General features: G+C 40.8%; 1 protein-coding gene and 1 non-coding gene across 3 annotated transcripts in view; one reads left to right on the top strand and one right to left on the bottom strand.

Annotated features, from left to right (window-relative positions):
• Positions 1 to 1716: 1716 nt before the first annotated feature.
• LOC144497412 (uncharacterized) overlaps positions 1717 to 15869 on the bottom strand; it is a 62797-nt gene continuing 48644 nt past the window's right edge. The window contains exons 3-5 of one of the 2 annotated variants that reach the window (XM_078218648.1): positions 13408 to 13680; positions 11330 to 11493; positions 1717 to 7893 (exon numbers count right to left, since the gene is read on the bottom strand). In XM_078218648.1, the coding sequence (XP_078074774.1) occupies positions 7846 to 7893; positions 11330 to 11493; positions 13408 to 13680 (485 nt within the window). In that variant the 3' untranslated portion in view covers positions 1717 to 7845. The remainder of the gene's footprint in view (positions 7894 to 11329; positions 11494 to 13407; positions 13681 to 15869) is intronic. The other variant, XM_078218650.1, reaches the window with a different exon arrangement.
• Positions 8598 to 8786, top strand: LOC144498061 (U2 spliceosomal RNA). Its single transcript, XR_013498628.1, has one exon. It is a non-coding gene; the product is annotated as a U2 spliceosomal RNA (small nuclear RNA).

Raw genomic sequence — 15869 nt, 5'->3', positions numbered from 1 at the left:
CAGTAGCAGACATGTTTTATGCCAGAAAGAGACAACATAGGGGGCAGAAAGAATGAGGAAACTAATACGTGAAGAACTATTGGAGAAACTTAAGGGACCAGATCCCAGGTCTTGATGTCTGACACCCTAGAGTTCAGATACAGAGATAGTGCATGTGTGGTCTATGATTTTCCAAAATTTCTTAGATTTGGGAACAATCCCAATAGATTGGAAGTTGGCAAATGTTACACCGTTTTTCTGGAAAGGAGGGGTAAAACAGTGAACTACATCAGTTGTCTGCAAAATGCTGGAAACTTAAGATAGTCTTGATAATGCAATTAGAAAAACAGCATGATTAGAACAAGTTAACATGGTTTTATGAAAGGGAAATCTTGTTCGTCAAACCTATTCAATTTTTTTGAGCAAGTAACTGGCAGGGCATGTAAAGGGGAACCAGTGGATGTGGTATACATGGATTTCCAAGTTACTTTTGATAGTGTCACACAAAAGATTAATAGACAAGATGAGAGCTCATGGAGGTGGGAGTGATATTTTAGCATGGATAGAGGATTGGTTAAATGGGGCCATTTCAAGTTGGCAGGTTGCGAATATGGAGTGTCAGAAGGATTAGTGCAGGGACCTTTGCTATTTACAATCTACATTAATGACTTAGATCTCTTTCATCTATGTTTGCTAATGTTACCAAGTTAGATGGGCAAGTAAGCGGTGGAGAGGACATCAAAAGACAAGATACAGACAGGTTAAGTGAATGGGCAACAAGATGGCACATGGAATATAACAGGGGATTGTGAAGTTATTTTCTTCGGGTGCAAAAATAGAAAAGCAGATTTTTTTTTTTAAAAAAGTGTGAAAGCTGTAAATGTTAAATGTCCAAAGAGACTTGGGTCTGCTTGTATAAGGAATGCAAAAGGTTGGCATGCAGGTGCAGCAAGCAATTAGGAATTGACAAATGGCATGTTTGTCTTTATTGCAAGGGGATTGAATTGCAAGAATAAATAAGTTTTGTTACAATTGTACGGGGTTATGGTGAGACCACATCAGGAATATTGTGTATAGTTTATCTCCACATTTAAAAGATATACTTGCACTAAAGGCAGTACAGTGAAGGTTCACTAAATTGTTCCCTGGGATAAGGTGGTTGTTCTGTTAGGAGACGCTGAGTAAATTGGATCTATATTCCCTGGAATTTTAGAAAGAGGCTATTTCACTGCAACTTATAAAATTCTGAAGGGTCTTGACAGGGCAGAAACCAAGAAATTATTTCTGCTGGTTGGCGTGTTGAAAACATGAAGGCAGTCTGAGGATAAAAGACTGATGGTTTAGGGCAAGGAGGCGGAGAAATTACTTCAATAAGGGTTGTGAATCTTTGGAATTCACTACCCCAGAGGGTTGTGGATGCTCCATTGTTGAATAAATAAGGGCAGGGATAGACAGATGTGCAGGAAAGAGGTGGAGTTGAAGCCAAAGATCAGCTACGATCATGTTAAATGGAAGATGATTTGATGGGCCATATGGTCTACTCATATTTTGTGTTCATGTGAAATTGTTGAACAGAGCTTCGTGCCATTGATTGCGGAGTCTTCTGTTTTAGGAAATTTATTTGAAACCTCTCAACAGGAGAGAAAAAAAAGAGGAAAAAGGTGAAGATTGATGGATAACCCACTCCTTCTCTGCCAACTACATCTTATGAATGAATTCACAACTTACGTTGAGGGGAAAACCAATTTTTAATAAATCAAAAACACAAGGCAATTGTACAAAATTAACATTCTTCAATTCTAACACTCAATTTCCTACTTCCTGTCAAGAACATACATTCCATAGGAAATTAACATTACACTAATGTTTGCAGCAAGTTCTCCCATACAGCTTTGTTTTCTTGAAGGAAATAATTCAAATAGTGCAAACTAGGTATCCCCCCCCTCAGTTCACAAATGTATTTTATTCCATTAAATGCAAATTGCAAACAATCAACTTTCTAAACAAAGTCCGACCTGGAAAAACAGTAAAATCTTGCATCAAAATGACAAATTGGCAATACCAGCAGGCTGGCAATAGTATTCACAGGATAGGAAGAATAGTAATGCAAGGTGGTCCATCAGTGATATTATTGATGTATCAATTCCGCAGGTTCTGTAATCCTTGGTACTATTTTGGAATTTCCCCATAGTCTTGGTTCTGTAGTTTTACCAGTGGCTAAACAGAATTGGAAAATGATAACTGGGCCACACGATCCCCTTTGGCAGTTGCACATTATGAAACAGAAAATTGTCTACAGACCTTTTTAAACATAAATGAACAGATACCATGTTGAGATCTCTCAATTTTTAAAAAATTATAATATGCACAATTTGGGCACAAGACAAAATTAGTAATAATGGCTTTCATCCTTATAATAATAAAGGTTCTCCCCAACAACTTCTCCAGTTGAAAAGAAAGCTTATTAAAATGGTGGCTCACGGGATGTTTTGCTGCAACGGGATGTTTTAACCACACATCTGGTGTGGTTAATTCGTACCATTGTTAAATAAAAATCTTCTGTAACGGTCGGACGCTTCACAGATTGCAATCTTGTTAGAAAGGCTGTCCTGCAATACCATACTGAGCTTGAAGACCTGATACTGCAGTACCATAACTGCGCAAGCATGCAAGTTATAATTGTAAATTTCTGCTGACCAAACATTTCCAGGGGATTTGGGGGGGGGAACAGAGTAAATATAGTTAGAGATGAGCAAGCAGGCTGCAGTTTCCCTACAGGCAGTGACTAAATAGTCTGTACTGGTAGCTGGACTAAAATGGAAGCTCCGTCTCCAGAGGTACTGGCATGGACTATCGCTCTCAAAAGGATTTCAGCACTTACAGAACCAGCAGCTGTGCATGATTTAAACTTACAGCTTTGCTAAAGTCAGGGATGCCACTGAAGGTCGTAGCATGAAGTACAGCTGATTTATGCAATCTTTTGCAAGGAAGGAAAAAGCTGGCCCTAAAAGAATTTTACAATTTTAGAATCACTACAGTGCACAAGGAGGCCATTTGGCACACAAGTCCACACCGATTCTCCGACAGGCCCATCATCCACCCTATCCCCTAGCCAACACATCTTGGGACACCAAGGGGCCATTTAGCATAGCCAATCCACCTAACCTGCCCATCTTTGGATCAAATCCACGCAGACACGGGAGAAAGTGAAAATTCCACACAGACAGTTACCCAAGGCTGGGGTCGAACCCGGGTGCCTGGTGCTGTGAGGCAGCAGTGCTAACCACTGTGCCACCGTGCTGCTTATAAGCTTGCTTTGTTTTCAGCTCCATTGCAAAGAGGAAGTCAGCAAAAACATTATGGCACTTGAAGTACATATCAAAATCTCCCCACACATTTGGACATGCTAACAGACATCATACATTTTTGATACATCTTTCACGCTGGAAATTTTCACACCAATGTGCCAAGGGGAAGATTTTCAAAAAAATGACAACCAAATTAACGAAACTGCTGGAATATATAATGGCAACAGCACAACATAAAAAAAACATTGCCCAGATCTATCTTAAAGTTGTGTAGTGGATTTTCAATTGCAGATGGATGTGCTGTGTGTACTGATTGTAAGAGTTTTAACAACACCAGGTTAAAGTCCAACAGGTTTATTTGGTGGCAAATACCATTAGCTTTGTTAACTGTGTTCACCCCAGTCCAACACCGGCATCTCCACATCATGTACTGATTGTGTCATATTTCAGCTCAGTACTTACTGTATCTGAAAAACCTACAGGTTAATCACAACGTATTAGTATCAAAGTGTCAGCTGACCAGAGTTATTCAATATCACAATTTAAACCAAATTTGAGTCAGTGGATTGATTAGAATAATTGGAAGTCCATTGTACATCAATCTAATCAAAGATACTGGAGGGCTGTTCCAGGGGGAACAGTCAAGTCTCTTCATAAATCAGAAAAAGGGAGCTTTATAATAAGTCATCCAGAAAAAAAAATGATGCAGGAGATTCAATCTCTGTGATTAAGAAAAACCTTTGTTCTAGTTAGACTCTTATGCAATGTCAATAGAAAACAAATAATTTCCAACGGATTAGAAACACAAATACAAAAAAAGTTTCTCTTCCCCCCCCCCCCGCCCCCCGCAACACACACATTTTGTTCATGTTTACAGATAATTTAAAAATTGCAAGATAATTTTGGCTGCAGAAGCTATTTGATCTCCTTGTTCCATAATGTCCTACTCTACCAGTAAAGGGATTTAGCTATTTCACAAAAGGGTGGCTAGGATATATCAGTCATTCCACAAAACCTTTTCTTCTAATGGAAGGGATCAAACTTGTCCTCATGTGTACTGGTTCTCAGACTGAATGGCCCCTCCCCAAGGGTCAAGTAGTATTCTAGACTTGGCCTCATCACAGCACTTTCGTGACCAGCACTGATTTGAACAGGTTTTTGCAATAAGACAGCAAAATTGTTCCAGCCACTTGAACAGTTATTTCTCTAGAGTTTCTTGCCTCACCCAAACCCCTGCAGCTTCTAGAACTTTGCTGCATCTCCCAATTTGGGAACTTCTGCCTTAGCACACTCCCTGATTACCCATGTGTTTGCAGTCAGCTCGTTGGAAAGTTTCAGGGGGTGGGGGGGGGTATAATCACAATGCTCTTTAAAAATCCAAGAAGCAAGATGGTGGGCCTAACTACATTGTTACTTCATGGACTGCTCATTTTAAGATAGAAAATATGCTCAAGTAAATACCCTTTTCCAACATTGGCAAAACTGACCCCATTTCCTTTGCAGCGTTTGACTTGAAGCTTAGCGTAGTCAATGACCTGGGGATAGAGGGGCATCATCAACAGAAAGAATTCGTACTGAGCTCTCCTGTCTCCAAGCCTATGGCACACCTTTATTCGAATCTGGTGGTATAAACAAATTCCATTCTCTTTATTCCCACTGTTACATGTCTGGAAATCCACCAGGGGGCACTTGTTCAGCATCTTTTCAGATCTTGCACTGCACAATGTAGTATGTGCCAGTTGGTAGGAATTCTCAATTTATATTGCTCAGGCCCAGACTTATTGCTTGCAATTTAAGGGATAAAAGGAAGTTTGTGTTCATCAGGAGTTTCCAATAAAGGCTTTTTATCCATTTAATATTTCACCCATTCCACAGTAGAAAATTAACATTATTGCACTAAGGAGTTATGATGTTTACACAAGAACCTATAGTATACACAATAATCAATGCCAAAAAGCTTTTATACAGCCGACTCTTTGAAATGCACGAGTCTCAATCATCCAGCAACAATCTGCAATCAACTTTCTCCCTTTCACTACAAGTAAAGATTTCAATCCAGTGCCAACATATCCAACAGTCCCAACACTGACGAACAGGGCTTTTTTTGTTCAGAAAATCAACTCGATCCTTTACCCGATGCTTGCAGAAGCAGTCGGAACAACCTCTCTCGCTAGTTCTAGACAAAGCTGCGGAAGAGCAATGTGATTTGGGTGGTCATGTACAGAGGTACAAAAAAGGCTATTTTTTTTATCTCAAGTGGATAGGAATACAAAAGAGGATGAAGTTATGCTTCAGTTGTAGAGAGCCTTTTGAAGTACTTGAAGATGATAGGGTAGATAAACAGAAAAACAGTTTTTCTGTGGTGAGAAAAAAAATACAGAACAAGGAGGTACAATCTTGAAATTAGATCTTGATGACCCCGAAGCACAATCAAGTAGTAACGTCACACATTCGCCTACATGCATGCACGCAGAGTTGTAGAGATCTTAATTCGCCCTGCCCAAAAGGTTGTGGATGCATAGTCAGATAAAATTGAGACAGATATTGTTGGTAAGGATATCAAAAGGTATGAGTAAAGCTTTTGAGAGTACAGATCAGCCATGGTCTCACTCAATGGTGAAACAGGCAGAGGGGCTGACTGGCTTACTCTGTTGTCTTTGTCTGGCTGACTCTCAGGAGGTCTGTATACCAATTGCAGCTTACACATTTCTGTGCAAATGGCAATTATGAAAAAACACTGATCAATTGTCGATCAAGATGAGGGCAGAATGATGTTGAATGATGTTCCTGGTGCGTCTATTGTTCAGGGTCAAATACAGAAACTGACCTAAAAAAAGTAAGAAATGCAGAGACTAAAAAGTCCTAAAACACTGCACATCATACTCTGTGACAAACCCTTCGCAGTTTATATGTACCAACAGAGTGTGAAATCTCTCGTGTACCTGTTGTGTCAATATTAGACAGAGATTAAAGGTAGAAAAGTGACATCTATACCAGAAAATGGCAAATCCACAATAACCCAGCCTCTAACCTTTGCAGCCTTCGATTGTATCCTAGTATCCTAGAGAAGACTACTTTAATATTCTTTTAGGCCAAGTTCAATTTCAAATGATGCATTGAATGACCTTAATTACATAACATTTTAAACAGAAATGGATGTTTAAGAAGCTGGAACCAAAAAGTTCCTACAACTAGGTTTTGGAGAGGGCTAGATGGTACAGAATGACTGAAATTTATGAAAGAAAGAAAGAAAAGGAATTGATGCTCCAAGTGTGCACTGGCCAGTTTTAAATTTAAAATGGAACCAAGCTATCTCGGGACTGGCCAAAACTTTCCCTACAATTTGTTTTTAAGCTTAGACAATCAATGGCGACAGCAAAAAAAAAGTCAAATAGCATGACACATTTTTAAAATTAGCTTCCAAAACAATTAGTTTTTTTTTAAGGATTGTACCTCAGAAACCTTTCTATAAACAATTGCTGCAATTATGTACATTCTCAGAACCAACAATGTATCTGCGGAATTTGAAGTCAAGATCAAATCCCTCAATATACCTTTAATAGTTACACAAAAATCTTTGAGTTGAATATTTGTAAGTAAACTGTTCACTTGGCTGGACACGGATTTAAGCAAGGGTTTGCAAGAACTGATCTAGATTCAGAGGGAAACTCCAGCATCCAAGTACAATTCAGACCTTAATTCATACAAGACCTTTGGTTTCTACATTTCAGTTCCTTTTATTAGTGGTGCGATTTGATGAATTCTGATGCAAAGTTAACTCCCTATGTGGTACATGACTGGAGGAGGTGTAGGGGAGAAACAGAGCGCAAAAGCGTCCCCAAAAAAGTGTTTAAAATCAGTTCAGGATCTTCCATCATTCCATTCAACTCAAGTTGAACCAGTTTTTTTCTCCCCTCCAAGGAGCTTGCTCGTAATACCAATACTTTTCAACAAATCAACTAAAAACATATCGACTTTTGAGTGCATGCGATGGAAAGAATTTGATAGAACAAAACAGTCCAAATCAACCCAAAATGTGTTATTTATAAGTACTAATTCCATAATTTGATACACAAAACTGACTTCTTCAGATCCATGACATTTGTAGTAAATGACCTGAATCTCTAAGCATTTACAGGACTCCCAGTTAGTGGGAATCCCAAATCCTAGCTCCTTTGGCACCTGGTTGGATATCTGCATCCTCCATCATAAGATTGGACATTCAGAAAAGGTCATTCACGGTTTCCCTGCAATTGTTAAAACAAAATGTTGCAAACTTACAAGCTTGTTTGAATAAACAGATGCATTTTAAAAGCTCTGTGGACACGGAGGGAAATCTTTTGGGCATGGAATAAATATTAATTTTGACCAATGCTCAACCCGAGCACTCCACCAAATGGAGTTTAAGAAATTCAATTAAAAGAAATTGAAATGCAAATTTGGCTCACACTAAAGAAAGATGGTAAAAACAAAGTCCTTAACATGCCAACTAACAATACTTCAAAACACAGTAGTTGCAATGTTGTGCAAGTTGATGAGTTTTTTTGGCAGCAGATTTCTAGTAGCTGTAGAGAGACAAAGGAGTATCCTCTTCCATCATGTCGTCCTAGTAATTGAAACAAAAATTAGTTTAGAAACCTCAAACAGAAAACCCTACTCCTCACCATTAAAAATAAGCTATCACCACAATATGTGCCATTCTAATTATGATGTGGAGATGCCGGCGTTGGACTGGGGTAAACAGTAAGGAGTCTAACAACACCAGGTTAAAGTCCAACAGGTTTATTTGGTAGCAAACGCCACTAGCTTTCGGAGCGCTGCTCCTTAAGGAGCAACTCTGAAAGCTAGTGGCATTTGCTACCACATAAACCTGTTGGACTTTAACCTGGTGTTGTTAGACTCCTTACCATTCTAATTAAGCAGAGTTTTCTTACTGATTGCTCTTGCTCATCAGGATCACTCCCATAGCACAGCGGAGATTGGAAATCATAGAATCTCTACAGTGCAGAAGGCAGCCATTCGGCCCATTGAGCCTGCATGGACAACAATCCCACCCAGTAATCCCACACATTTACCCTACTAATCCCCTTGATGCTGAGGGGCAATTTAGCATGGCCAATCAACCCAACCTGCACATCTTGGTTCCATCTGGAAAGATCAGCACAAAATCATTCTGCACCAAAACAGATTTCCCCCCACCACCCTCATGCCCACATAAAGAGGCGCTATAGACAGTGTAGGTTGAAGACACGTGAGCATACTCCTATTTCAACTGAAGGAAAATATCTGCGCCATTCTGAACATTCTGGCAACACTTCTCGGCCTTTTGGCTAAGATCAAGTGTAGTATCGACATGCTGTGCTTGGTTGAAGTCATTAGGTTACATTTTAGCTTCATTTGAAGCAATTTTTAAAAGCGGCATCTCGGCCTTTTGGCTAAGGCTTAGGGGTGGCACGGTAGCACAGTGGTTAGCACTGCTGCTTCACAGCTCCAGGGTCCCGGGTTCGATTCCCGGCTCGGGTCACTGTCTGTGTGGAGTTTGCACATTCTCCTCGTGTCTGCGTGGGTTTCCTCCGGGTGCTCCGGTTTCCTCCCACAGTCCAAAGATGTGCGGGTTAGGTTGATTGGCCAGGTTAAAAATTGTCCCTGAGATGCGTAGTTAGAGGGATTAGCGGGTAAAATATGTGGGGGTAGGGCCTGGGTGGGATTGTGGTCGGTGCAGACTCGATGGGCCGAATGGCCTCCTTTTGCACTGTAGGGATTCTATGATTCTAAGATGCAAATGAGATCAAGCCTTGGAGGAGGAGCAATGCCTACTCCAATCAGCTTGGATCATGTAGATCAAACCAAGACAGGAGGTGAGCGCCCTGTCTTGTCAGCTTGGATCGGAAATGTCTCTTGTTGAGACTCTGAATTGGACTAGATTTGATTGAATTGGAATAAAAATACATAAAAGGGTCAGCATTAGTGCACATTCACTAATGCAAACCCAACCAAATCGCTGCCCCTCCCATGGAATGTTGTGGCACTTCACCAGCCGATAAACTAATCCAGATTTATAAGAAATACTCATCATTACTTAAAACATGCCAACAAGATTTCTGGAGTCAATTTACTACTGTACCAATTCGGCAAACTTCTCAAGCCAATTATTGTACTGCTACATGGCTAAAGTGTGGAAGAGTGAGGTTCCTTTTCATGGGGACACTAGCACCGGTTCTGGGATAGGAAGGAGCTGTACCAATGGGATGGGATCCGTAATCAAATGAAAAAAAGGTAAAGAGAGAGGTGGCAAGGGCTTTAAATAAGGGAATGAGGGATCTACAAGAAAAGCAAGCAGCTCAAATGTTAACAAAGCACAGCAGAAGAACACGGGAAAGAACAAAGTAAGGGATAACATTGATGGCAAGGGAATAAGAAAGAGAACGAGTGTTTAAAAGTATGATGAACAATGTGAAAAGAAATCCTACCAAAAAAAGAGAAAATGTCTGCGCAGCAATGCACAAGATGTTCACAATAAAACAGGGGGGCTAGAGGCAATCATGTGTGTGTGAGGAACCATATATAAAAAGGGATTACTGAGAGATCGTTATAGGAAAATCAGGACTGAGAATTAAACATTGCAAGTGGTCAACAATAATGGCAAATAATGTCAATCAATGGACAACATTTTTTTTTAAAAAGTGTTCAACAGGGAGTAGTTGAAGTCAATAGCATAGACCCATGCAATAGAAAGCTAGACAAACTCACAAGGAGAGAGGAAAGAGGTTTACAATGATGGAATTAAAGAAGGAAAATTGGGAGGAGGCTTGAGTGGAACATAAACACCACATGGATTGTTTGGGCCAAAAAGGCCAGTCTGTGCTGTAATCCTACGTAATGAAATTAAACATTAGTATAATAAATTTAGAATAGACAGGGAAAATAGGGAGGCAGAGTAGCTGCACTTTTTCAGGACAACATAAGGACAGTAGAGAAAAAGGATGCCACTATCAGCAAATCAAAAATTAAAACCATATGGATAGAGATAAAAGATATTGAAGGGCCCAGTAAACTAATAGGTATAGTCTACAGATCACCTAACAGTGGAAGGGAGAAAAAGAAACATATAGATGTGTAAAAATGATTAACTAATATTCATGGGGACTTCACCTGCTCCAATATTAATTAGATAGAAGACATTGGTAAAGGGTGAGGGAATGGAGTTCCTACTATTTGTCCAGGGCTCCTTTATAGCCCAAAAGGGAAAATGCCCAATGAGGGAAGATTCATTAATGGATCTAGTAATGGGGAATGAACCAGAGCAGATAGGAGAAATAAATGCAAGGGAACATCTAGACAATAGTGACCACAACATTGTAAGCTTCAAATTGGAAAAGGCTATAAATATGACAAATCCAGGACCTGAAAATAGAAGCTGCAAAAATAAAAACGGGCAACAATAATGGCAAATAAGGCAGAACAACAATGGGAAACATTTAAAAAGGGTGTTCAACAGGGAGTAGTTGAAGTGAATAACAGATGCATTTACGGGGCAGCTAGACAAGCATATAAAACAATGACAGAATTAGATGAGGAATAATGGGAGGAGGCTCAAATGCAGCATAAACACTATGTAGACTGGCTGAGCCAAAAAGCTTGTCTGTGCTATAATCCTATGTAAAGAAATCAATATATCCCTTCACCATTCTAAATCTAATGCTGCATTCCCATCCCACTAATAATGTAGGATCTAAAATGTGATTTTCAGGTTACTCATAAATCATTCATCTTGAGTAACACACAAAACCAGAAAATATTACCTCTGATCAAATGATCAGTTTATCACTAAAGAATACCATTTCCATGCCACATAATTACAGCATCAATAAACATTACAGAGCAAACAGCAGCAAATGGCATTAAACAGGAATAAAGGTACACAACTGAAAGGAACATATTTCTTTGGGAAATGGAAGCTTATGTTAAAGATTCCACGCTATTAATTTAAAAAAAACACAGGAGTTAAAGTGTCAGGACAGTAACTTTCAATCCCATCTTACCATTGGAAGTTCATGAAGGCGCCGGAACTCTGGTTGGTTGTTTCGCTGACGGTACTTAAGAAATCCAAGAATTGAAACAACACCAATAATTATAAAGAAAACTGTGATCATTCCTATAACAAGAGGGTCCACTTTGGCTCCAACTGGGCCAGAAACCGGTTTCCCTGTTCAAAAGGAAAAAGTACTTTCACTGGTACAGTCTTATATCAAGTTGGTTTGCCTTCATGTTGTCTAATTGTCAGCTTACCAAAACTAACTTCCCCATTTCCTTTGGCAGTCAGGGTCAGCAAAACTATCAATAGTTTGAATGTTCCAAGAACGTTACAAAGGTTCCTGTTTGCGGCAGTCTCTCAAACTCTGCTCCCAAAGTTTCTGCAAGCCCCCCCCCCCCCCCAAATAACCTCACCCTATAAGACAATGTGCATTAAAAAGTTCAGAAAGTAGAAGGGCGATTATTTCGATTTTTAAAATGAAAAACAAAGATTACATAGAATACAGGCTCATAAGAAATAGCAGTGGGCCATTGGATCCAGAATTGGCTGAATGGCAGGAATCAGACGATGGTCATGGGGTGTTTTTCTGACGTAGAAGACAGTGTCCAGTGGGGTCCCACAGGGATCAGTGTTGGGGCCCTTGCCATTTGTGGTTTATATAAATGATTTAGACTTGAATGTAGGAACATTGATCAGCAAGTTCACGATGTGAAAATTGGCACAGTGGTAAATAGGGAGGAGAATAGTCTTAAGATTACAGGAGGATACAGACGGGCTGGTCAGATGGGCTGATCAGTGGCAAACCGAATTCAATCTGGATAAGTCTGAGGCGACGTCCTTGGGCAGGACAAACAAGATAAGGGGATACATGATGAACGAAAGGACCCTGGGAAGCACTGAGGATTAGAGGGACCTTTGTGTGCATGTACACCAGTCCCTTAAGATAGCAGAACAGGTGGATAAAGTGGTTAAGGTGTATGGTACACTTAAACTCTATGCTTCAGCTAATAAAGGTTAGAACAGGGAGGTTATGCTGGAACCAAACACACTGGTTAGGCCACAGCTAAAGTATTGTGTGTAGTTATAGGAGAGATGTTATAGCAATGGATAGAATGTTACCAGGGCATTTGCCAGAGTCGGAGCTTTAGTTATGAAGAGAGATTGGATAGACTGGGATTGTTTGCCTTGGTGCAATGTATGAAATTATGAGGGGCGTAGATAGGCAGTAAGAAACTTTTCCTCTTGGTGGAGGGATCAGTGTCAGGGGGAGTGGGAGACTGGACCTCACTGCCTGAGAGGCCATTTGGTGCAGCTCATTGCTGGTGTTTATGTGTCTCCTCATAGGGGGCAGACACTCTCATAACACAAGTAGTATTTAGATGTGCACTCGTGATACCAAGATATACAAGGCTGTGGGCCAAGTGCTGGAAAATGGGATTAGAATAGTTAGGTGATTTGTCTTTGACCAGCAGAGACATGATGGGCCAAAGGGCCTTTGTCTGTGCTGTATACCTCTGAGTCTATTCCAACTCTTTGAAAAACAATTAAACTAAACCAAATAAACTGAGGGCAGTGTAAATTATAGAAGAACGATAAAGAACAGGATCAATTGACCAAATCATTTATGGCATTCCACACTTTTATGTTGCTGGATCATTTAAAATCTGCGGGTTACACAGCTCTCTCTCTCTCTCTCTCTCTCTCTATCTGTCCATGTCCATTGAATGGAATGGAGGAATCTGAGAAATATGGGTAGCTTAACAGTTTCCCAAAATAAATAGATTTTTGTGGATATATTCACTTTGTCACGACTCAGACATTGAACTCTAATTATTTCACCAAATTGTAAACAGTAATTGACTCAAAGCAAAGAAATGCACTACTGCCCACGAGTATGTTTCCTACCATTCCACTTTTTCCAAACTATACCAAATAATCAGTAAATGGAGCAACTTGACAGAATGAAGATTACATCATGTATACCGGATAAAATAGACCATTCGGTTAACTAGTCTTTGCTGGTGTTTAGACTCTATGACGGGTCTCCTCATAGGATACAAACAGATTGTTAAAATCACCACCCACCATTCACCATCTCTTTGGTATTGGCCAAATCCTCTTCGCTATGCTGCACAGAAAATGATGTGGTTGCTTTGTCGATTGTTGCGCTACTTGTGGCAGCTACTTTCACTGTGGCGATGGCTCTCGTACGGCTGGTGGGCACAGCCACAGTCGTGCTCGATATCACTCCAGAGCCACTGGATGTCACCGTAGTTGGTGTGCTCGTGGAACCTTGAGAAGTTGGTTGCACTGACACCGTTTCAAACACTGGAGGCTGTGTGGTTGGTGTGACATTGGCTGAATTTTAAAAACAAAACAAGAGATGCTCATTTGTAATAAAATTATTCAGCTACCCTAAAGGCATTGTTAACTCAGGAAGTGATTTCTCTCTTCCCCCAACTCTCAGCTTAAGACTTGATGAAAAACATTGCAGTAACTCAATGTGCTCAGTATGACAAGTAGTGTTCGGCCTGTTTATAAATAACCATAGAGGGTCATTGTCAAGGAGAGTGCCAGGTACACAGCTGAATTTAAGTTCTTGAGCCGAGTTTCAATTATTAGCCGAAAATACTTTGCATCAGTACAAAGGATGTTGTTTTATTAAAAACTTGCATGGCAGGCAGGATTTTTCAGATGGCAGCAGTTCCCTCCATGCCACCCAAAGGTTTTTAAGTCCAGATTATACATTCAGGACCAGGTAAGTGTGGGGAGGGCAGGCGAGGCAAACCAGTTTCCCATCCATCAACTCAGTTTACACTTGCCACTGCCTCAGAAAAGCAGCCAGCACAATCATGGACCCCATGCACCCCAGACATAATCTCTTCCATCTTCCTCCATCGGGAGGAAGATACAAAAGTCCGAGATCCTGTACCAACCGACTCAAGAGCAGCTTCTTCCCTGCTGCCATCAGAATTTTGAAGGAGCTACCAATTGCACAATAATCTGCAAAGAAAGCTGATCTTTCTCCAACGTGAATATATCCCCTATGTACTCTATCAATGGTATGCTTTGTCTGTGTAGTGCGCAAGAAACAATACTTTTCACTGTACCCCAATACATGTGACAATACTAAATCAAATTAAATCACTGGGGAGTCTTAATGGAGAAGCTCTGTTGGAGGGGGTGGTAGCACCCAGAGGGGCTGTATGGGGGCAGACAGTCTGAGTGAGGAGCCCCCTCTTTTCTGCCCGAGGAGACTTGCCCATCTCCCCCGCCCCCAAACTCCTAATGTCAGCCACAAAACCAAGGCTGAGCAGGGAGTGGCCGTTAAGAACCTCAACTTGGATTTTGCATCATCTCAATCATTTTGACCTCCCACTATTGGCATTATAATTTATAAGATGCTGGGAAAATGCCTCATCTTTAAAATACATTCCATTTCAGTAAGTAGTCAATTATCCCTTCACAGCCATATAATAGTTAAAGTTTTTCAAAAGTAGGCTTACATTAACACTGCAATGAAGCTACTGTGAAAATCCCCTAGTCGTCACACTCCAGCGCCTATTTGGGTACACAGAGGGAGAATTTAGCATGGCCAATGCACCTAACCAGCACATCTTTCAGACTGTGGGAGGAAACCGGAGCACTCGGAAAATGTGAGAATGTGCAAATTCCACACAGTGACCCAAGTTGGGAATTGAAGCCAGTCAGGGGATGATTGTCCCAGTGCCCTTTTGAGGGTCATCCCAGGCTCAGGTAAGGGTGCCATAGTTATGAGTCATGGCCAATGTGGAACTAGCGATTTTTCGGCAGCGAAGATTGGCTTGATGACAGAAGCCAGAGGGTGGTTATAGAGGGTTGTTTTTCAAACTGGAGACCTGTGACCAGCAACGTGCCTCAGGGATCGGTGCTGGGTCCACTGTATTTTGGATGAGAATATAGGAGGCATGGTTAGTAAGTTTGCAGATGACACCAAGATTGGTGGCATAGTGGATAGTGAAGGTTATCTTGGATTGCAACGGGATCTTAATCAATTGGGTCAGTGGGCTGACGAATGGCAGATGGAGTTTAATTTGGATAAATGCGAAGTGATGCATTTTGGTAGATTGAACCAGGGCAGGACTTACTCAGTTAATAGTAGGGCGTTGGGGAGAGTTACAGAACAAAGAGATCTAGGGGTACAGGTTCATAGCTCCTTGAAAGTGGAGTCACAGGTGGACAGAGTGGTGAAGGCGGCATTCGGCAGGCTTGGTTTCATTGGTCAGAACATTGAATACAGGAGTTGGGACGTCTTGAAGTTGTACAAGACATTGGTAAGGCCACATTTGGAATACTGCGTACAGTTCCGGTCACCCTATTATAGAAAGGATATTAAACTAGAAAAAGTGCAGAAAAGATTTACTAGGATGCTACCGGGACTTGATGGTTTGAGTTATAAGGAGAGGCTGGATAGACTGGGACTTTTTCTCTGGAGCGCAGAAGGCTGAGGGGTGATCTTAGAGGTCTATAAAATGAGGGGCATAGATCAGCTAGATAGTCAATATCTT

This window comes from Mustelus asterias, chromosome 8 (assembly GCF_964213995.1).
Source record: "Mustelus asterias chromosome 8, sMusAst1.hap1.1, whole genome shotgun sequence".
Lineage (NCBI taxonomy): Eukaryota > Metazoa > Chordata > Chondrichthyes > Carcharhiniformes > Triakidae > Mustelus > Mustelus asterias.
The sequence above is the reverse complement of the archived record's forward strand: the minus strand, read 5'-3'. Positions and strand labels throughout refer to the sequence as shown.